General features: G+C 37.2%; 1 protein-coding gene across 1 annotated transcript in view; it reads left to right on the top strand.

The window, feature by feature from the left end:
• Positions 1-10,502: 10,502 nt before the first annotated feature.
• The window catches only part of MTPN (myotrophin), a 60,773-nt gene continuing 46,453 nt past the window's right edge, over positions 10,503-24,822 (top strand). The window contains exon 1 of the mRNA XM_065883950.1: positions 10,503-10,829. Coding sequence (XP_065740022.1) covers positions 10,758-10,829 — 72 coding nt within the window. The 5' untranslated portion in view covers positions 10,503-10,757. The remainder of the gene's footprint in view (positions 10,830-24,822) is intronic.

Here is a 24,822-nt window from a genome sequence, read left to right as displayed (position 1 = left end):
AGAAGAGAAGGACCTACAAAAACAAACCCAAAACAATTAAGAAAATGGTCATAGGAACATACATATTGATAATTACCTTAAACATGAATGGATTAAATGCTCCAACCAAAAGGCACAGGCTTGCTGAATGGATACAAAAACAAGATCCATATACATGCTGTCTACAAGAGACCCACTTCAGACCTAGGGACACATACAGACTGAAAGTGAGGGGATGGAAAAGATACTCCATGCAAATGGAAATCAGAGGAAAGCTGGAGTAGCAATACTCATATCACATAAAATAGACTTTAAAATAAAGAATGTTACAACAGACAAGGAAGGACACTACATAATGATCAAGGGATCAATCCAAGAAGAAGCTATAACAATTTAAAAAATATATGCACCCAACATAGGAGCACCTCAATACATACGGCAAATGCTAACAGCTATAAAAGAGGAAATCGACAGTAACACAATAATAGTGGGGGACTTTAACACCTCACTTACACCAACGGACAGATCATCCAAAATGAAAATAAATAAGGAAACAGAAGCTTTAAATGACACAATAGACCAGATAGATTTAATTGATATTTATAGCACATTCCATCCGAAAACAGCAGATTACACTTTCTTCTGAAGTGCGCACAGAACATTCTCCAGGATAGATCCATCTTGGGTCAAAAATCAAGCCTCAGTAAATTTAAGAAAATTGAAATCATATCAAGCATTTTTTCTGACCACAATGCTATGAGATTAGAAATGAATTACAGGGAAAAAACCGTAAAAAACACAAGCACATGGAGGCTAAACAATATGCTACTAAATAACCAAGAGATCACTGAAGAAATCATAGAGGAAATCAAAAAATACCTAGAGACAAATGACAATGAAAACACGACAATCCAAAACCTATGGAAGGCAGCAAAAGCAGAGGGAAGTTTATAGCTATACAAGCCTACCTCAAGAAACAAGAAAAATCTCAAATAAACAATCTAACCTTACACCAAAAGGAACTAGAGAAAGAAGAACAAACAAAACCCAAAGTTAGCAGAAGGAAAGAAATCATAAAGATCAGAGCAGAAATAAATGACATACAAACAAAGAAAACAATAGCAAATATCAATAAAACTAAAAGCTGGTTCTTTGAGAAGATAAACAAAATTGATAAACCATTAGCCAGACTCATCAAGAAAAAGAGGAAGAGGACTCAAATCAATAAAATTAGAAATGAAAAAGGAGAAGTTACAACAGACAACACAGAGATACAAAGCATCCTAAGAGACTGCTACAAGCAACTCTATGCCAATAAAATGGACAACCTGGAAGAAATGGACAAATTATAAGAAAGGTATAACATTCCAAGACTGAACCAGGAAGAAACAGAAAATATGAACAGACAAATCATAAGTAATGAAATTGAAACTTTGATTAAAAATCTTCCAACAAACAAAAGTCCAGGACCAGATAGCTTCACAGGTGAATTCTATCAAACATTTAGAGAAGAGCTAATAACCATCCTTCTCAAACTCTTCCAAAAAATTGCAGAGGAAGGAACACTCCCAAACTCATTCTATGAGGCCACCATCACCCTGATACCAGAACAAGACAAAGATACTACAAAAAAAGAAAATTACAGACCAATATCACTGATGAATATAGATGCAAAAATCCTCAACAAAATACTAGGAAACAGAATCCAACAACACATTAAAAGGATCATACATCATGATCAAGTGGGGTTTATTCCAGGAATGCAAGGATTCTTCAATTTTCGCAAATCAATCAATGTGATACACCATGTTAACAAACTGAAGAAGAAAAACCATATGATCATCTCAATAGATGCAGAAAAAGCTTTTGACAAAATTCAACACCCATTTATGATAAAAACTCTCCAGAACGTGGGCATAGAGGGAAACTATCTCAACATAATAAAGGCCATATATGACAAACCCACAGCAAACATCATTCTCAATGGTGAAAAACTGAAACCATTTCCTCTAACATCAGGAAAAAGACAAGGATGTCCACTGTCACCACTATTATTCAACACAATTTTGGAAGTCCTAGCCACATCAATCAGAGAAGAAAAAGAAATAAAAGGAATCCAAATTGGAAAAGAAGAAGTAAAACTGTCACTGTTTGCAGATGACATGACACTATACATAGAGAATCCTAAAGATGCCAACAGAAAACTACTAGAGCTAATCAATGAATTTGGTAAAGTTGCAGTATACAAAATTAAGGCACAGAAATCTCTTGCATTCCTATACACTAATGCTGAAAAATATGAAAGAGAAATTAAGGAAACACTCCCATTTACCATTGCAACAAAAAGAATAAAATACCTAGGAATAAAGCTACCTAGGGAGACGAAAGACCTGTATGCAGAAAACTATAAGACACTGATGAAAGAAATTAAAGATGTTACCAACAGATGGAGAGATATACCATGTTCTTGGATTGGAAGAATCAATATTGTGAAAATGACTCTACTACCCAAAGCAATCTACAGATTCAATGCAATCTCTATCAAATTACCAATGGTATTTTTTATGCAACTAGAACAAAAAATCTTACAATTTGTATGGAGACCCAAAAGACCCTAAAAAGCCAAAGCAGTCTCGAGGGAAAAAAATGGAGCTGGAGGAATCAGACTCCCTGACTTCAGACTATATTACAAAGCTACAGTAATCAAGACAATATGGTACTGGCACAAAATCGGAAACATAGATCAATGGAACAAGACAGAAAGCCCAGAGATAAACCCACGCACCTATGGTCAACTAATCTATGACAAAGGAGGCAAGGATATACAATGGAGAAAAGACAGTCTCTTCAATAAGTGATGCTGGGAAAACTGGACAGCTACATGTAAAAGAATGAAGTTAGAACACTCCCTAACACCATTTGCAAAAATAAACTCAAAATGTATTAGAGATCTAAATGGAAGACCAGACACTGTAAAACTCTTAGAGGAAAACATAGGAATAACACTCTCTGACATAAATCACAGCAAGATCTTTTTTGATCCACCTCCTAGAGTAATGGAAATAAAAACAAAAATAAACAAATTGGACCTAATGAAACTTCAAAGCTTTTGCACAACAAAGGAAACCATAAACAAGACAAAAAGATAACCCTCAGAATGGGAGAAAATATTTGCAAACGAATCTACGGACAAAGGATTAATCTCCAAAATATATAAACAGCTCATGCAGGTCAATATTAAAAAAACAAACAACCCAAACCAAAAATGCTCAGAAGACCTAAATAGACATTTCTCCAAAGAAGAGAGATAGATGGCCAAGAAACACATTAAAAGCTGCTCAACATCACTAATTATTAGAGAAATGCAAATCAAAACTACAATGAGGTATCACCTTACACCAGTTAGAATGGGCATCATCAGAAAATCTATAAACAACAAATGCTGGAGAGGGTGTGGAGAAAAGGGAACCGTTTCGCACTGTTGGTGGGAATGTAAATTGATACAGCCACTATGGAGAACAGTATGGAAGTTCCTTAAAAAACTAAAAATAGAACTACCATGTGATCCAGCAGTCCCACTACTGGGCATATACCCTGAGAAAACCATAATTCAAAAAGACACATTCACCGCAGTGTTCACTGCAGCACTATTTACAATAGCCAGGTCATGGAAGCAACCTAAATGCCCATCAACAGACAAATGGCAAAGAAGATGTGGTACATATATACAATGGAATGTTACTCAGCCATAAAAAGGAATGAAATTGGGTCATTTGTTGAGATGTGGATGGATCTAGAGACTGTCATACAGGGTGAAGTAAGTCAGAAAGAGAAAAACAAATATTGTATATCAATGCATATATGTGGAACCTAGAAAAATGGTACAGACAAACCGGTTTGCAGGGCAGAAATTGAGACACAGATGTAGAGAACAAACGTATGGACACCAAGCGGGGAAAGCCACGGGGGTTTAGGCGTGGTGGTGTGTTGAATTGGGCGATTGGAATTGACATCTATACACGGATGTGTATAAAATTGATGACTATTAAGAACCTGCTGTTTAAAAAGATAAATAAAATAAAATGAAAAAATTTAAAAAACCCAACTTACTGGGAACCACTTTAATCCACTCAGAGGTTTTAGTCATGAGTATGACAGTCATATCCTTGATATGATCCTTGACACACGGATGGGTTCTAATCAGCCTTTGTTGCTCATCTCAGTTAAAGATGAGAATCATTTGTATCTTTCAACAGTGCAAGTCTCCAAATCTCTGGACTCTCTGTAATCTCCTCCATTTCTAGTTGCAAGCTCAACAACTATTTTCTGATTCATCTTTTCCTATAATAGCTTATGTAATCAATAATTACCAACATCCAAATGTACCTAACAAACATATACAGAACTTTCCATTCAACAGCAGCAGAATATGCATTCTTCTCAAGTATGCATGGAACATTTTTTAGGATAGATCATATGTTAGGCAATAAAACAAGCCTCAACAAATTCATGAAGATATAAATTATATCAAGTATCTTTTCCAACCACAGTGGCATGAAACTAGTAACAGGAGGAAAGCTGGAAAATTCACAAATATGTGGAAATTAAACAAAACATTTCTGAACAACCAGTGGGTCAAAGAAGAAATCAAAAGGGAAATTTAAAAATATCTTGAGACAAATGAAAGTGGAACACTACATACCACAACTTATGGGATATATCAAAAGCAGTTATAGTGGGAATGTTTACAGATATAAATCATACATCAGGAAAAAGGAAGATCTCAAACAAACTAGCATTATACCTCAAGGAACTAGAAAAGAACAAAATAAGCCCGAAGTTAGCAGAAGGAAAGAAATAATAAAGATCAGAGCAGAAATAAACTTAGAGAATAGGAAAACAATAGAAAAGATGAACAAAATAAGAGTTGGATATTTGAAAAGATAAACAATATTGACAAACCTTAGCTAGACTCAACAAGAAAAAAAAGAGAGAGGACTCAAATAAAATAGAAATGAATGAGGAGACATTACAGTAGATGCCATGGAAATATAAAGGATCATAAGAGACTGCTATGAGCAATTATATGCCTAGGTTGTTCTAGACAATCTAAAAGAAATAGATATGTTCCTAGAAACATATAACCTACCAAGACCAAATCATGAAAAAATAAAAAACCTAAGCAGACCAATAACAAGTAAGGAAGTAAGGAGATTGAATCAGTAATCAAAAATCTCCCAACAAAGAAAAGTCTAGGACCAGATGGTTTCCATGGCAAATTCCACCAAACACTTAAAGAAGAATTAACACCAATCCTTTCAAACTCTTACCAAAAATTGAAAAAGAGGGAACACAATGGGGGAAAGTGGTGGGGGGGGGTGTGATGAATTGGGGAGATTGGGATTGACATATATACACTAATATGTATAAAATGGATAACTAATAAGAGCCTGCTGTATAAAAAAATAAAATAAAATTCAAAAAAAAAGAAAGTTCACCAAATCATCAGACTAGAAATGCATAAATGCCAGCTGGTAAAATAGCCATGCTGTAGCCAAGAAAAATGGGAAAGAACATTTGTTTTTCCCACAGATCCCCATCATTCAACAGCACCACCCTGTCACAGATCTCATAAACCTCCCGACACTCACTCTCACCCAATACTGACTCCAGAGACCCTCCCCCCATCACACACCCTACACACCCTCCCATCACTCCAAATTTCCCCATCATTCACCCTACGGATTCCCCCATCACTGACTCTAGAGACCTCCCATCACAGACCCCACAAATGCGCCATCACATACACCCACACACCCCCCAAAAAAAAGAAGAGGGAACACTCCCAAACTCATTTTACAAGGCCAGCATTACCCAGATACCAAAGCCAGATAAGGGAACTACAAGAAAAGAAAACTACAGGCCAATATCCCTGATGAATATAGATGCAAAAATTCTCAACAAAATATTAGCAAACTGATTCAACAACACATTAAAAGGATCATACACTATGGTCAAGTGGTATTTATCCCTGGGATGCAAGGATGGTTCAACATACACAAATCAATAAATGTGAAAAATCACATTAATAAAATGAAAGATAAAAATCATATGATCATCTCAATAGACACAGATGAAGCATTTGAAAAAATTTAACATTCTTTCATGATAAAATTCAAACAGGGTATCAGAGATGTTTGCATTCCCATGTTCATTGCAGCATTATTTACAATAGCCAAGAAATAGAATCAACCTAAGTGTCCTCTGACAGATGAATGGATTAAGAAAATGTGATATACTATACAGTGGGCCATGAAAAAAAGAAGGAAATCCTGTCATTTGTGATAACATGGATGAACCTTGAGGGCATTATGCTAAGTGAAATAAGTCAGACAAAGACAAACACTGTATGATCTCATTTACATGTGGAATCTAAAAAAACCCAAACTCACAGAAACAGAGTAGATTGGTGGTTACTAGGGGCTGCAAGGTGGGGGAAATGGGTGAAAGTGGTCAAAGGGTACAAAATTCCATTTACAAGATGAATAAGTTCTGGGGAATCTAATGTACAGCATGGTAACTATACTTAACAATACTGCCTTGTATACTTGAAAGATGCTAAAAGTAAATCTTAAAAGTTCTCACCAAAGGAAAAAAAAAGTTACTATGAGGTGATGGATGTGATAACTATCCTTGTTGAGGTAATACTTTTGCAATACATACACATATCAAATCACCATGTGGTATATCTTACACTTATACAATGTTATATATCAATTATATCACAGTAAAACTGGAAAGAAAGTAAATAAAAACATGCCCGCCCTCCCCCTCCCCTTCCCCTCCACCCCAGGCAACACACAAAAATAGCTCCCAACACATGCCACCAGCTTTCCATTTCCCAGCCTCTTCCACTAGAGCTACAAGTATACAGGGTACGTTATCTGTCTTCCATGCATCACCACGCTATCACAGGAGATTGTTTTGCCAAATGTTTCACTCCTGTGAAAATGACTCACTATCTATATGGCTTCCAATATCACTTCCTTTGTTGCGTACTACCTAGGCCCTAAATCAATGCCATGTATTTAAGGTTTTTGTTCGAGTAACAGCTCACTTCTGACAATAATTTCTGTGTCAGTCAAGACTGACTCAGTGTTGCTGCAGTAATAAACACCACAATCTCAGTGGCTTGAAACAACAAAAGTTTAATTATTATTTTACTGGATATCCACTATGGGATGGAAGAGGAGTTCTGTTCATTGTAAGTTGCTCAGGAACCCAGGCTGACTGCAGCCACTGTTTTGAATATTGCTGGCTGCTGTGGGAGAGGGAATAAAGCACTCTGAAGCGTCTTGCATTGGCAAGCCTGGAAGTGACTCATGTTACTTCTGCTCATAACTAATAGGCCAGAATTAGTTACATGACATTATCCAACCACAAGGAAGCCAGCAAGAGCAATTCTCTCTTATGCCTAGGATGGCAAACAAAGGGAAATATCTGTTGGATACCTGCCAAAATAGGTAACAACAAGAAGAAACAATAGTGAAAATATTTATAAGTGAACTTAAAGAGGTTAAAAACAAAAAAAGTGGACTATATGGTAGACATGATTGAGGGACCTGTTTAAAGTAGATGGTCTGAGAGGCCTTTCTGAAGAGGTAACATTTGCACTGAGACCTCAGGAGTGAGCAAGAATTAAAAGAACATTCCAGACAAGAAGAAACAAGCATAACAGCCCTAGGGTGGAATAAGCTTGTTTTTTTCTGAAACTGACAGAAGATGAGATCTATGGGAAACAAAGAAGCAATGGGGTGGGAGGGGAGTGTCATGAAATGGGAGAGACCATCGGGGTCAGATCACAGAGGGCCCTGAAGGCCATAGCAAATAATTTAGAATTTTATCCTAAAATGCAGTAGGAAGCCATTGAAAGGTCTAAAGATAAGAAATGCATGTTTGGGGCTTCCCTGGTGGCGCAGTGGTTGAGAGTCCGCCTGCCGATGGAGGGGACACGAGTTCATGCCCCGGTTCGGGAAGATCCCAAATGCCGCGGAGCGGCTAGGCCCGTGAGCCATGGCCGCTGAGCCTGCGCGTCCGGAGCCTGTGCTCCGCAACGGGACAGGCCTCGAGAGTGAGAGGCCCGCATACCGCAAAAAAAAAAAAAAAAAAGTAACTGGCTATGTGGTGAATTAATTGGAAAAGGGTGAGAGTGAAAATGGGGAGACCAGCTGGAGACGACTGTATCAGTGCAGAGATGACAGGGCTGGGAAGGGTCTTGGGGGGCCAGCAAGCTGGGAAGATGGTGAGAAGTGAACAATTTAAGATATATTTTGAAGGACTTACTGATGGATGGAATAAGAGAAAGGTTGGGAGCAGCAGGGGTTATATATGACTCCCATTGTCAAGGATGAACAAAGCAGGGCACTAGTTAAAGTGGTAAGGACAGATTTTTATCAGTAAGAAATATTGCTATAGGGAAAAAGAGTCCAACGTGAACTGAACAAAACTTCCATTTGTATAGAGATGAATAGGTGTTTTGAAGGGAGAATGAGGGAGGGGTGGTGGAGTGGGGGCTCTGTAGAGTCAGGGAAGTAAAAAATTACAAAAGATTAGTCAGTGTAAATGCGATTAGGCCAGCTGTGTCTGCTAGCGGCAATCATTGAAGTTAGGGTTCTACCCTCCTACACAGACTGGGGGAGAGAGGTCCCATCCTCAGGTGTTGACTGGAACAAACAGGGGCCTTGGCAGCCTTGAATTTTCTCATGCAGCCACTTTAAGGGGGACTGGCATTATTTTAGGATGTGGCCTTGAGCTGATAGGGCCTGTGTTCATCTTTATTCAAGTCTTTATAGACGAAGGTTGAGGCCTAGTCAAGAGGGCTCACAGAGGCCTGGATAGAGTTTGGTTTTAGTGACAAGGTGGTTGGTGGTGTCATTCACAGAGAAGGCGTGGTCCAGGGGACAACTAGGTTTAGAATCCAGAAGAGACCAAATCCTATTTTGGACATGTTAAGTTTGAGACATTCAAATGGGTGAGAAGTTGAATATCAGAATGGATCACGTAAGAGAAGTCTGGGCTAGAGACATAAACCAAGAGCTGTCAGCAGGATGTAACTCAAAGATCACACAGGTGGGAATTAGAAAAGAGATAGGAACTCCAGGATTTACCTAGCAAATTCATCCTTGAGATTTGTTCCCAGAAATGTATCATCATTAGGTATATGAAGTTGCATTTCTGTCAGAAAGTAAAATTAACAGAATAACAATCAAGGTAGCTATTAAATATTTGGAGATTTTTCTTTTGATTTGAATCCTATCTCTATTTGCTAGTTCTAAATCACAGGCATATATATATATATATATATATATATATGCGCTTATTGAACACTACTGTCATATCCCTTTAACAAATATGGAAAACTGAACAGGGCAGGGTTAAATAACTTGCTTGAGGTGACACAAAATTAACAAAGGTTGGGTCCTGTATTCAAAACTAAGCATTCTGTTTCCAGTCTGTGTTCTGAACCCCTATTCTATATGGCAAGCCTAGTAAAGTAGTTTACCATTTATCCGTTTAGTGGGTCATAAATAATGGACTATACATATATATATAATAGTTCCAATAAGCATTTTTATTGGCTTTCTTTATGTTCATGTGTGCACGCCTGGGTCATTAGGGTTGAGGCACAATTCATTTGGTGGCTGTGCCCCAGGGTATTACAGCCAAACTCTAGGAAGAGTAGAACCGGTTTCACTAGAACGGTCCTGAAGCTTCAAAGCATTAAAAACAAACGAACAAAAAAATTTTAAAAACACAAATTGTACCGGTCAGTTAAGTTTGCTCTGCCCTATGGCATCAAACTGAATTCCTAGTCTCTGGATATCATTTGCTGGTCGGGGAGATGAGTAGAGTTTTTCCCTCCACAGAACATTACACGTAGTATTGGCACACTGACTTCACATTGTTGTCATAAGTATGGAAGCGTTCCTTGAGGGCAAGAATTGGTTTATGCCATCTTTCTTACTACAGCCTCTGTGCCTAGCAGAGTCTGACATGCAGTAGGAGCCTAAAGGATGCTTGACAGTAGAGGAAGGAAGGCAAGGAGCAAGGAAGCGAGGGAAGGAGAAAGAAAAGGAGGGGAGGAGGGAAAGAAAAGAGAAGGCAAGGAATTCAAATCAAACATTCCTACTGCACACTAGGAAGGTGAGCAACATGCCCTCCAAGGCTGTGGGTTTCTCTTAAGTTTTTCCCGCTTATGGGGCACAGAAACGTCCTGATCCCCTCTGGAATACCCTAAATCTCCCGCCACACACTTTCTGCCCTTCCTGACCTCCCACCCCCTTGTTTGGCCTCCCAGACCCGCCCACTCCTCCCCCAGCAATCTCCGCCAGCTGTCCCAGCCACTGCGCCTGCGCACGCGGGGCGCTCGGCCGCGGGCCGTCGGGGCGGGGTCCCGAGCGGGGCGTTCCGCCGACGGGAAGAGGAAGAGGAAGTTGGGGGAGGGCCCTAGCGGGGAGTGAACCGGAAGTGCAAGCGCTCCAGCTTCTCTTCGGCCAGGCGGAACCTTCTCAGCTGGGCCCGGTGGCCGCAAAAAACTTTCTTTCTCCCGCCCTAACGGTCGCCGCGGCCAACTGCCTCGCTCGCCTGCCAGCCTACCCCGCCTTCTCTTTGCTCCGGCTCCGCGCGGCCCTGTCTCCAGCTCGCCCGGCGGTATCCGCTTGCTGCTGCCACCGCCTCCTCGTTTTCTGCCTGGCTAGCCGGCCCGCCCCGCTGCAGTAATGTGCGACAAGGAGTTCATGTGGGCCCTGAAAAACGGAGACCTGGATGAGGTGAAAGACTATGTGGCCAAGGTACGTGGGGATGAGTGGAGTCGCGAGAGCACGGAGGTGGGATGGAGGGGAGGCTGAGGAAGCTGCTGGGAGCTGGGCTGGCGGGGGCGGGGGTGGGGGAGACCTCCCGGGTGGAGGCGGCACCGAGAGAGCCGGGAGGCAGGGAGCGTCCAAACTGAAAGATGGGTCCACACAACGCGGTCGCGTTCTGTGTCAGGTAACTGCCGTGGTGACACAGGCAGGCTCTTCTTGCCTTCCCGACCTCTTGGGGGAGGGGAGAGTGGTGAGCCGCTCTTTTAGAGCCACTTACGAGCCCTGATGACTTGAGTTCGGCCCTTTTCTACTCCAGAGTTACACTTAAATCTTTTTCTGGACGAGGTAATTCTCCATCTTGGACCTGCCCACTACTGAATGAAGTAACAAGTGATTGGGATCAGAGGAACGTTTTCTTTAACTTTGGGCCTGTTATGAATTTAAAGTATTCATTGACCGTGAAAAAGAGTACCGAAAATAGCAGTAGTTAAAATTCTGAAACTTGGTATCACTTCACTGTGAAGTCGTTTAACTTTGGGTGTGGCCTTTTCCCTCTCCCCCGCTAAAACAAATAACTTCTTTGCTTCCAGTGGTAAGGTTGTCATTTAGCATCTGGGCGTCTTTAAGTTATCTGAGCAGTTTTCAAACAAGTGTGTGAACTTTGGTTACTCTGTCTTTCTCCTTGATTCCATCAGAAATGCTTATATGTGTAATAAATAGTAAGGCAGTTTAGTCACAGTACTCTTGGGGGTAGAATCATGATGAAGAAAGCTAATCTCAAACCTAAACCCAGATGTGAATCCACATTGTGATCAAGTGGTAAACTTAAAATTCCAAGCTGGCCTGCCTTTGGACCCTGAAATTGTGCATTGTGTAATTAGGAGAGAACTTACATGTGATTTTAATATGGTGATCTAAAAAGAAATCTTTCAAAACAAAAGTATGACTTTATTACCTAAGCATGGAGCACATCTTGCTTCTAAAAAGTACAGCTTTATGACATGATCAGGGAGGGCATCTTGCTCACCTTCTAAAAGTGTAAGAAGCCAATCCAGATTTTAGTTCTTCAAAGGATATGACCACTGGTGTGTCGCTATGTTTTTGCTTCAGAGTTCTGTTAGAAACAAGTAACCAGAAGCAGAGTTTCTTAAAACTTACAGGACTGTGCAAGGCAAGCTACTGATAGTTTTTACTCTGTTTAGTACCATTACAATTTAGACTTTTCGCATAGTCTGAAATCGGACTTTTTGGATGTTTCCCTTAAGATTAAAGGAAGGAAATTACTTGGAACACTTCAGTCCATGGTATGGTTCCAGTGGTGGGACACTGAAGTACTCTGGAAGTGAGTGGGCTTTTGTTTTTCTGTTAATGGTGGAACCTAGGTTATTTGATATTCTTGAGATATGAAAAGTTCTTAAGTACTGAGCTTGCAGCTATAAAAATAAGTTTATATAGTGTCTTCCTGTTATATTATTTAGTATCATCCTTGTGAGTCTTGTAAAGTAAGTCCTTTTATTAGTCCCATTTTACAGATAAGATCACTGAGATGCAGGGTACTTAAGAGAAAAAAAAAAAATCCAAAGTTATAGAGAGAACAAACGAAGGCAGAACTAAACTGCTGACTCCCAAACTTAGACTCCTTAACTTCTCCATGCAGTCTCTCACAATATAAACTGAAAATTTATGATATCAAGATTTCTAGCAGGACATTCCCAAGGTCCACATCCAGGCAGATTATGCATAGTTTTCAATCACACAAAAACATTTTTGTAAAAATATGTGCGAATACCAATGGATTAATTTATTTTCAGTTAGTTTTTAAATTAGGTCATTCTATTCAGTTTGATTTTGATTTTTTTCCCTATTACTACCATACTGCTTACTCTCATTAACAAAAAAGATGTGCATGAGAGGGCAGGATAGACAGTCAAAGCAAAGTAAAAGAAAGTATTACGAACTGGTTTATCCAAAAAGGTTTGACTCTAAAGTAATTCTATGAACAGACCATTGAGCTTTTTCCTTTCTTAGTTTTTATTGGGTAACCTGAGTCTCTTCAAATATCTTTTGCTTTGTTAATGAAAAATAATAAAAAACAAAACAACCAAAAACTAGCACTCCATTTTTTTCTGACTGAGCTCCCTTATTGTGCCTTTTCACATTTCAGGTCCTCATAACATGGTTTCTTCTGCTCAGCCTCTATCTTCCCTGTTTATTCACTGATTTACCTTTTTCATCCACCAATTTATGCACACATTATTATTCTCTAAGTTTATGTAATGTGCATTTATCTGAGTGTGTACAAAGAAAGTACATAAAGAAACATTTGGACTTGTGTAGTTTTCTTCTAAGGGGTGAGAATCTTTAAAAATACTCTTCTGAGTACTCCTGTGAATATCTCTCACATTGCTAACATTTAAGAATGGACCTGTGGGTGAAGCATTTTAATATTTCCCTTTTTTAAAATTAATACTTTAAAAAACAATAATTGTATTTTTCTATCTGCTTCTGACTTCTATACAGAAATCTGGAGTATGGATAGGCATAAATTGTTGGTTTGGGGTAACTTCTTGAATTCTGAAAAATAAGTTCAGAGTTCCAAAACCACTGAAAATTGTTATGTTCCTAAATGGAAAAAGCAGCATATAAAGAAAAACTTAGATTACTCCATATTAAATATTCATCTGTGTCATTAAAACAATATCTGAAACAAATTGGTTTCTTGACTGGCCAAAAGACCATATTTACTTAATTCATCCATTTTTCTTGGGCACCTTTCAGGCCCCCAGCACTTTGCTAAGCCTGGCATAATAGTGAAGAATTTGGACGCAATGCTCAGAAAACTCATATGTTTATATTAAGCAGACCTATGTGGAAAAGCGTTCATGGCTTTAAAGTAGCATGCAAAGTAAAATAACATCTCACTTTTGTAAGCAGTTTGTCCAATTGGAAAACAAGAGAAAGACGCAAAGTAAGATATTCATGAGCAGTAATAGTAGATATTCACCCATCTTCAATCTGTATGATTCCTCTTGGTGCCTTATTTTTGCCTTCCATTTCTGCCTTTATGTTAATTTCTCCCATTGGAGTTAATTCGGCCCTCACTTGAGCTCCGGACTGCCTAATGGATAGCGCCATTCAGATAAATTCCAAATTGAGCTCACATTTTCTTCTCAAAAATTGTTTCTATTTCTCTTGTCCCCGTTTTGACTAATGACATCATGACCCAATCATTTGCCCAAACTAGAAATTGGGGAATTTTCCCAAATTTCTGAGTGTTATCAGGACTCCCTTTCTTGGTCTCTCTCATCCATTCCTTATTCTACACTCTTATCATCACTACTTTAGATTAGTTGCTGCTGCTTAACCATCTGGACTGTATTTTCCTTGACTGTAGTTTCCCCCTCTTTCCTGATCAACTTGAACATCTCAGCTGGAGGGATCTCTCTCTAATACGAATCTGAGCATCTTATCTTTTTCAGCCAACCTTCTTCACTGCCCTTATACTTTTGTGATTCCCCATTATTTATTTTAAAAAAGGGCCAACTCCTCCTTGGTTTGGCGTACTAGATCGTGAAAATCTGGCCTATGCTTGCCTTTTTAAACTCTCTACACGCTCTCTGTTCCAGACCCTGCTAGGCTGTTTCTTACTTGTGTATCTTCACATGTGCTCTTTCATCCTCTTTGACCAAGTCAGCTCACCTCAGTCCCTAACTCCCAACCTGGTGAGCTATTTTTCCTCTTAGCTTAAATATCATCTCTTCCAGAGAAGCATTTTGACTTCAGATGGAGTGCTGCTTCTTTTACAGTTTCACTTATCAAATTGCTGTGATTTTGTTTATATGTCTGTCTTTAATTAAAGGCTGTGAGCCTCTGGAGGATAGATACTATATCCTTTTTCATCTTTGTGTCTCCAGTATAGTGCCAAGGAATTTCACACATTAAAAGCATATGTTCCAAGTAAGAAATTCTTTTTATTCTTAACTTCACTATAGTTTCAACATCTTGCATTAGTTATATAATAATAATTACCATTGACAGGATGACTTATATTGCCAGGTACTAGAAAGCATTCTGTAAGATTTTTACGTAAATTTTCATTTGCCCTTTACCACAGCCTTTCAATATAGGCAATAGTATTCCCATTTTGAAGATGAGGAAATTGAAGCTTAGAGAAGTTAAGTAATTTAACAAGGTCACAAAATAAGTAGCACAACTGGGATTTAAACCCAGAGCTGTCTGAATCTACAGCCCATTTATTTTTCACCAGATCAGTCTGCCTTGAAATGGTTATCTGGCTTCTTAGCTCACAGTTGCTTAGCATGAGCACATTAAGAAAATGAGAAAGGGGCTTGCAAGAGGCAAGCACAAGTTATCTCTGTGAATAAGGAATAGTTAAAGGGGTACAGTTTTTTAAATTTTCAACTGTTTAATTGTAAAATTGTTACATTTGGAAATAATTAGCATGGAGACATTGCTATAAACTTTAAGCCTTGTCAGGTGCCGTCTTTCTCAAAGTGTCTGTAAAGAAACTGATTGATTGATTGATTGAAAGCTTGTGGAAACTTTTTTGTATGTGTCGTCATGCATAACCTTATAATTTGTATTAATAATTATGATCCTGTACAGTACAGGAAAAGTTAAATTGTGTCTGTTTGCCTTAAGAAGAAACAAAAGTTAACTGAAGTATTGAGACTTCTATTCAGAATGGTTTAAATTAAACAAATGGCACTTTTTTCAAAAGATATGTTCTTAAAACTTTATATATTTGAGTACTGTGATGCCATGTACAGGTATAATTTCATTTATTTATCACATCAACCCATGAACATAGTTAATATTGTTAACCCAATTTTAGAGATTTTAGAGATGAAGAAATAGAGGCAAAGATTAAATAACTTGCCCAAGGTCATAAAGCTCTTGAGTAATGAAGCTGAGATTTGAACTTAGTCTAGAGCTCTGACTTCAAAGCTCCTTGCTATTTATGTCAGCATACCATTGACTTTCATTTCTCAATAATGCTAGGTAACTCAGGGAGTACTGTATTATTGAGTAAGTATTAAAAATAATCACAGCAGGATGGTAATTATCCATTGAGACTACTTAGAGGTGAGCTTTGTGATTAGTTTTGAGGATCCAACTCTCTTAGAGGTGAATGCATGTGAGTTATATTGATAAGTAGTACCTTAGAATCTACAGTAGGTCTGATATATATACTCTCTTGTTTACATGTGCTTCTGTTTCACTTACTGTGAAATACTATACATCAGGCCTCTAACTTCCCTTTCTCTGTGGTTTCCTTTCCCTCTCCAGCCCCCAATCTAATTACACCTGCCTTTGACACTCTGGTATGTTTGAAAAGCAACAATAGTTCACCTTGTGAGAGAAAATGATCTCTTGAACCTGAGAGAAAAGTATCAACTCTAATCTTTAGAAATTGCATGACTTATTGGGATCACTTTTCACTTTCCTAATAAAATAGGCAATTGAAAAGAGGTCCTGATTCACACTATCTTGCATGTATCAGTTTTATGCAGTTTCCTTTTTTGTTGTTTCTTTTTGTTTTGTTTGCTTCTTTTTTAAATTATCAGTTTCTTTCTTATAAAAATTTGTCTCTGTGTTATGCCCTTTCTGCAGCAGGGCTTGTGACCCAGTCAGAAAGCCAGTAGGTCAGCTTGTATAAGGTGCCCTCGGTAGATACAGAAAGTTTAGTATAGATACTTTTCTATTAGTCTTTTACTTTGAATTTAAAATAATGCAAGATCTTTTTAACATTGGAAGACAGGTTTTCACTCAGATGTCCATATGTAGTGTTTTGCTTTGAGATTTTAAACGTTATCAAACTAGGGCAAACAATTTAAAGTGTAATATGTTAAAGCTGATTTAAATTTTAAAATGATATATGCTTATTATTTAAGAGATAAAGCTGTATTGATAGAATAAAGTGCAACAAAGGGTCCCACTGCCCATTATCCCTACCCAGGTGGTTTTTTTAATTTAAAATATAGATTTTATTAGGTATTTTTAAGACAGAAAAGTATTTAAAAAGGCAAAAATTGGCCCACAATTCTACTCTGTAGATTAATTCCTATTAACTTTAAAAAGTGACATTAACTCGGGAACAGATTAGAAAATGCAAGACCTGTGGCTCTCTGCCCCAGTCCCTGTGAACAAAGTTAACCACACTTAACAGGTTCACATAATTAATTCCAGAGAAACATTGGAAAACCAGCTTACTCATCCACTTCCCCACTTAAAAATAATTCTATACACACTTCTGCACTTTGCTTATTTTAATTCCTTAATAGTTTATTTTAGATTCTACATTGAAATTTATTCATCCCCCTGCCTTTTTAAATGGTGCATACCTCCATTTTATGGATATACCATAATTTATTTAACTAATGCTCCATGATAAACATCTTTTTCCAGCGTATGTTATGATGATTACCTTTGTACATATGCTTGACAGCTTCTCAGGCTATATCTGGATGACCCTCCCGATGAATTTTATCAACTTAGACACACATCAGTAGCACTTGAGACTGATCATTCCCTAAGACATTGCGTTTTTGCCATTTGAATAGGTGATTTGCATTTCTTTAATGAGGAAATCAAACATCAGAACTTTATTAGCATTTGTATTCATTTCCTCAGATTTCTTGTTTATATCTTTTGTTCATTTTTCTAGTAGGTAATTAGTCTGTTTTTTATTGATTTGTATGAGCCCTTTATGAATTAAGGAAGTTAGTTTTTGGGGTTTGTTTGTTTATTTATTTATGGCTGTGTTGGGTCTTCCTTGCTGCGTGTGGGCTTTCTCTAGTTGCGGGAAGTGGGGGCTACTCTTCATTGAGGTGTGCGTGCTTCTCATTGCGGTGGGTTCTCTTGTTGCGGAGCACGGGCTCTAGGCGCGCGGGCTTCAGTAGTTGCGGCATGTAGACTCAGTAGTTGTGGCACACAGGCTTAGTTGCTCCGCAGCATGTGGTATCTTCCCTGACCAGAGCTCAAATCTCTGTCCACTGCATTGGCAGGCAGATTCTTAACCACTGCACCACTGGGGAAGTCCAGGAAGTTAGTTTTTTTATCATATGTTTTGCAAATATTTTTTCCAGTTTGTCTCTTGGCTTCATTTTTTTGGTTGTTGTTTTACAACAGTCTTTACTTTTTATGTGGTTAAGTATATCCCTTTTTCCCCCTTTTGTGACTTGGATTTTGTGTCCTATTTAAAGAGACCTGTTTATTCTCATCTATCAGATTATGAATAAATTTGGTCTTTCTTCCAGAACTTCTGTTTTTCATTTTTTTGCATTTTAGGCATTTGATCCTTCTGTTACTTATTTTGAAGTAAGGCATGAAATAGGAATATAGTTTGTGTATTTTTTTAACAGTTTCTACATTTATTGTAATTCCTCTTTACCTGCTAATCTGAACTATTTATCATAAAGAAAATTCCAATATGTGTTTGGATTTCTTGCTCTTTTTCTATCCATACTAAACTGTTTTAATGGTAGTTTCATAATATGTTTTAGTATGGGATAGAGCCACTTTCTCTCTTATATTCTCTTTAGAATTTTTGCAGGAGGGTTCCTATAAGGATTTTTCCTTTTTTCTATCATTTCAGGGAAACAAGGAGCATTTTTGGAACCTACCTCACATTTAACCCATATGACTTCATAAACATTAAACTTTTTTTTTTTTTCTGGCTCGCTGGCAGCATGTGAAGACATGATGCTTTAGATTTTAATTCTTTATGAAGTATCTTAAGAGGATATGGTACAGTACAGCAATATTCTGTGTCAAAGTATTTGAAACAATAAAGTTGTGCTTAGGTCTTCAAATCACAGCTGAATTGATAATTAAGAATTACTTTATGGTACTACATCAAAAGCCACCTTGTAATGAGAAATATGGCTGAAAGTAATTTTTTTGCAACTTGATTTATTTTTTTAGTCCAGAAACCATTATAAGGGTGTAGAGGACCTATGGTTAATGAAAGCAGTGAGAGAAGAAACAAAAACTTAAGCTGACCCAAGAAAATGAAGAGAAAAGAGTCACATTATCTTAAAGTTCCACAGAACCATACAATAATTAATATGTATAAATGTAACCTTGAGCTTCAAGAAAAGTTAAAATTTGATCTACTTTTATCTAAACAGAGATGTGTATGATATATTTTGGAAAGATTTCTATTTGACCATATAAAGTAATGAATATTTTGATACTTGGGTCTAAATTCTTGGCCCTCTGAAAAATTTAGATATCAGAAAAAGGTAGATAATAAACATATTACCCATAGCATAATAAAAACCATAGTAGCAAATTCCCTGTCCTTAGGGAATTTGGAATTTTGTGATTGGTTTAACTATGATTGAATGTATTGGCTTTGCAATCAAATCCTCCAGCTGTGGCTCTCTTACTAACTGGATCACTTTGAATGAGTTAGCTAACTGCTCAGAACTTGAGTTTCCTCAATTGGGGAAAATGGGGATAATGATACCTACCTAATATATGTAAACTGTATACTATTTTCCCTGCCATATGGTGAGTGCCAATAAATGATAACCATTGTGATTAATAATAATAACCAGAATTTGTTTAGTAGCAAAACTACTTAAAGATCATCTAGTCCGTCTCCCTTATTTTGTAGATGAGGAAAAATCACATGTTAAAGGACTTGACCCAGATTATACTGCTAATTAGCATTAGGAGTTTAATTCACTTTTCCTGACCTGAACAGGTGCCTTTTTCACCACACTACAGTGTTTTCTAATGAAGTGCTTTATACTAGCTGTTACCTCTGTTGGAATATTCTTTTTTTGCCCCACCCCATTTGCTTGGTAAATTTCTGGTTATTTTAAAGTTTTTGTTCTGCATAGCATTCCCTGACTGTAGTTAATCCCTCGTTTATGCCAACATGGTATCTAATATAGAGCTTTCTTATTACATTATGTTTTAGTGTAGTTTCTTAAACTTGAGAGCTATGGGCTCCTGACTTGACTGACAAGTCCCTGGACTTGAGTTTGAAAAACTGAGCAGCTTAAGAAACTCAAATCTTGCTCTGTGAAATATGTCTTTAAGTTTTGAATGTTGAAAAAGAGTTTTGTCTTAATGACTGGTTAAAAAAACAAAGGTGAATGTATAGGAGTATATCACTTGTATTATTTAAGTATTTGAATAGGTATTTGAGCACACAGAGACTCCCCCTCAAAATATTTCTGCAAATCTTGATTTAAGATACAGTGTTTGTAGAGGGGGGCTTGTTTTCTTGGGGGTGGGGCTTCCCAGCCTTTGAAGCCCCTTCCTGTATTTAAGGAGTTCCCTGCTATATAGTATGAATCTTGGTGAAGTGCAAGCCCTGGCTCCCACTACACAAAAGCAAAAAAGGACAAATAAATTGCTTTCTCGTGCCCAAACTTTAGGAAATTGGCTCATAGCCCAAACATGACTAATTGGATGCTTTTATCTGGAGCCTGTGTGGGCACAGTAAAAGATGTAGTGGCAGCAATAAAGCATCCAGTTTCCAAAAGGAGAAGTAGTGACATCTCTTCTGTACTCAGGTGGTTCATGTCACAGATTTTGATTTTTATTTCTTGCCTTTAAGCCTTCTCGCTCAGTTCCTGCCTGTTTACTGAGTGCGGTTCTTCAAACTTCCCAGCAATTCTGAGAACTACTTTTAATACCTGTTTAATGCATTACATTTCTGTTGATCAGTATGAATTGGTTTCTGTTGCTTGCAGTTAAGAACCCCATATTAATTTTTGCCTGCCTGTCCCCTGTTGAACTATGAATTTTTTAGAAGGTATCTTTGTACTCCCAATCTTTATCACATTGTCTTTTATCCACCTATATAGTTTAGTTAAATTTGAGTTGAAGCCATATCTCTAGGAATTAACCCTTCCTTGCTTTGTTGTTTTCAAAGTTGTTTTACCACATGCCTCTTTAAAACAGATGTTCTTAGTGTAAATGATATTCCTGCATTTCCTCACTTAAAAATAGCTCAGTTTTCAAACTTTGTTCACTTTTTCCTCACTACTGTAATAGTTGTGAAATACAGTAATAGTGATAGCAGTTGTATAAATATAATACAAACTTCCACTTGTAACCTCTCATGGCCATCATTTTAGAATTTCAGTTAAGAATTTTTAAATTCTTAATTTCATTGCAGCAGTATTTACAGTAGCCAAGATATGGAAGCAACCTAAATGTCCATCAGTAGATGAATGGATAAAGATGTGGTGTATGTATATACAGTGGAATATTACTCAGCCATAAAAAAGAATGAAATCTTGTCATTTGCTACATGGATGGGCATCAAGGGTATTATGATAAATGAAATAAGTCAGAGAAAGACAAATACTGTATGATTTTCATGTATATGTGGAATCTAAAAACCAAAATAAGTGAACAAACATAACAAAACAAATGGATGCATAGATACAGAGAATGAACAGGTGGTTGCCAGAGGGGAGGAGAATGGGAGGGGTGAGTGAAATAGGACATTAAGAGTTATAAACTTCCAGTTACAAAATAAATGAGTCACAGGAATGAAATGTACAGTGTGGGGAATATAGTTAATAATATTGTAATAACTTTGTATGGTGACAGATGGTGACTATTATGATCATTTTGAAATGTATAGAAATATCAAATCACTATGATGTGCACCTGGAACTAACATAGTGTTGTAGGTCGTTTATACTTCAATTAAAAAAAAATAAGATTACATATATGAAAAGTGCTTTGAATAAAGACATGTGAAAATACTGTTACTCACTGAGGAAAATACTAAAATCTATAAATGTCTTAAATGTAAATGTTTCCATTTTATTTACTATATATATTAATAATTGCCTTAAATTGTCATTTAATCCCAATATAACTTAAATTGTTAAAAAAAAAAAAAAGAGGATTTCCCTGGTGGTGCAGTAGTTAAGAATCCACCTGCCAACACAGGGGACATGGGTTTGATCCCTGGTCCAGGAAGATCCCACATGCCACAGAGCAACTAAGCCTGTGTGCCACAACTACTGAGCCTGCGCTCTAGAGCCTGCAAGCCACAGTTACTGAGCCTGTGTGCCACAACTACTGAAGCCCGCATGCCTAGAGCCCGTGCTCCACAACAGGAGAAGCCACCACAATGAGAAGCCCATGCCCTGCAACGAAGAGGAGCCCCCGCTCGCCGCAACTAGAGAAAGCCCACGCACAGCAATGAAGACCCAATGCAGCCAAAAATAAATAAATTAAAAAAAAAAAACCCTCAGCTTTCTCATCTGAAAATAGGGATTACAATAAGTACCCAATTCACATGTTTTAGCCATAAATTTTATGCAAAAATTTTACCCAATTTTTAAAAGAGATAATTAATGTAAAATTTAACAAAGCAGTGCCTAAGATATTGTAACTGTGTAGTAAATATTTGCTATTCGTGTTGTTTTTATTTAGACCCTTTCCTAAGGGGAGGCTTAGAGACATCAAGGCTCTCTTACAGCCTGGACTTTGTAAGCCATACAGTCTCTATCACAACTGTTCATCTCTGCTGTTGTTAAAAAGCAGCCATAGATGTTATGTAAACAAATGAGCATGTCTGTGTTCCAATAAAACTTTATTTACAAAAATAGGCAGCAGACGAGGTTTGGTCCCACTGGTCATAGTTTACTCACTCCTGCATAACATTGAAGTTACAAAAACCAGGTTGTCCGATAAACTAAATTTCATTTCTTTCCCCTTGAGTTTTTGAAATCTAAAATAATTAAAATATATGATCAAATATAAAACTTATTTTCGGGATCAGCCTTTCCAAAAATATGATCTTTATGGTTTAAAGGTATTGAACTGTAAGGAAAAGCAAGGCATGGGGAGCCATGTACAGATAGGGGGAAGAGAGAAGAGAGGCTGAATGAAATTCTTTAAAAGAAAAAGTGTAGTGTTTCTACAGTAAATTTGAACCTTTAGGCAAGAGGCCTAAAATTATTCTGAAAATTAGGAATCATTACTTATAAACATGCAAAGAGAAACTAGATCTTTAAATTGTGAAAGGGAATTTTACAAAATCTTCTCAGCTATCAAAGGTCATCCATCACCAAAAACGTGCCAGAATTCTTCTCTTTCCGGCCCTAGTGCCAGTCGCGTGACCTGGCTTGATTTCCAACTCTAGGAGTGAAAGAGAAGGTTAGTTAGCACAGTTCTCACTGGTTCATTCACAGTTCATTCATCAAATATCATTTGAGACCTACAGTGCTGGCCAGTGTATTCAATAACTCTTCTGAGGATGAGTTTTCTTTGGTAGGTTCAGATAAAAGGGTGTACAGGACAAACAACAAATAAGATAGATAGTTGTATGGGTTCTCAATAAATTATTTCCCTATTTAATACGTGACATATGAAAAGAACTTAGAAAGCAACTATACAAACATGTTAAGAAAACATACAACTATATAAAAAGAATAGATTGCTGTAAGAGCCAGGAAATCATATTTGGTTGCAATATAGAGGAGAATGAATGCTATAGAACATCACATTCAAAATGGAAGATAACGAGAACAGAATGCCTTCCCTTTGAGTACTCACTCTATGCGAGGTATGGTCCCACGTAATAAATATACATACAGATATGTATGAAATTTAATCCTCACATCTACCCAGGTAGGCCTTATCTCCATTTTATAGTTAGCGAAATGGAAATTAAGTAACTTGCCTGCAATCCTACAACTAATGAGTGGAAGGATTGGATTTGATCTGATTCGTTCTAGAAGAGTATTCTTTCCACATCATTTGTAATGAAATGTTTCAGAACTACATGTGAAATACTAGATGGAAAAAAAATCAAGATTAAGTATTACAGTAGGTAAAACATTGAGATCAAACCAGCAGAAGATAGGGAAGAACATACAAGTTTGAACTGATAAATAGAAATACAAGTTTTCAGAAAAAAGACCCCAGATTGGAAATAGACAGTCCCTATACTTCTATTCAAAATTAATAAACCCAAATGAAGAGCAAGATACATGCTGGCTAAAATGATTATGAAATTTTTTTCTTTTTAGTCTGTAAGCTTCTGCGCAAAATAATAACATTAATTTCCAAGGGGTTAAAAAAAAATCATCTTACCTTTAGATTATTTTCTATGATGGTACTGGAAAACAGTGAAATAAGCAGTTCTGTCAGGAATAAAAGATGAAGAAATATATTTAAGTTGTCATTCATGTATGATGGTGACAAAAAACAATCTTAAGAAAATATATAACCCCCTTCCCACTCAGCAGATTTCTACAGAGATCATGCCTGAAATTTTAGGGACTGAATTTTTCTTTCTCTTCCCTTTCTTCTCTCTTGCCCTGTCCTTTCCTCCCTTTCTCCCTCTCTCTGCTTATCATGGGATTATTTACAGATACAGCCTTTAAGAATATAAACCATTGGAACAGAGTACAAGGGATTTCCCAGGCTACATAATATTTTTAGGAATTTATTCCAATTATGGAGCCATGAATTAGTTTCTTGAAAATGAAGCTACTTTTTGATCATATTAATCTTTTTCCACATTGAGATACTGCTATAATGTTTTGGATGGATTTTCTTAATTTTGGTAGTCTGTCTTCATATAGAAATATATATTTTGTTAAATTAAAATTGTAATTTTATACCACCAGTAAAAATTTTAATACTTCACTATTTTCAATTAGAAAATGTCTAATTGCTTTTAAACCTTTCAAAGAAGAAAAGTGTGCTTTTAATAAGTAAATCAACTATATAAAACTAACTTAAATGCCTGAAGTAGTCATTTTGAAAGAAAAAAAAAACTTGAAAGTTCCAGATAGATGTATAGATGGTATATATGGTAACATACCATAAGATTTGGGACCTTAATTATTGCAGGCTTCCATTTTAAAACGTTTTTTTGTTAGTAAGAAAGAAAGATGCTTAACACTTTTATGGATTAAAAATACTTATAAAGACTTATACATTTGCACTTAACATGTTTTCTGGT

This window comes from Phocoena phocoena, chromosome 9, assembly GCF_963924675.1.
Source record: "Phocoena phocoena chromosome 9, mPhoPho1.1, whole genome shotgun sequence".
Lineage (NCBI taxonomy): Eukaryota > Metazoa > Chordata > Mammalia > Artiodactyla > Phocoenidae > Phocoena > Phocoena phocoena.
The sequence above is the reverse complement of the archived record's forward strand: the minus strand, read 5'-3'. Positions and strand labels throughout refer to the sequence as shown.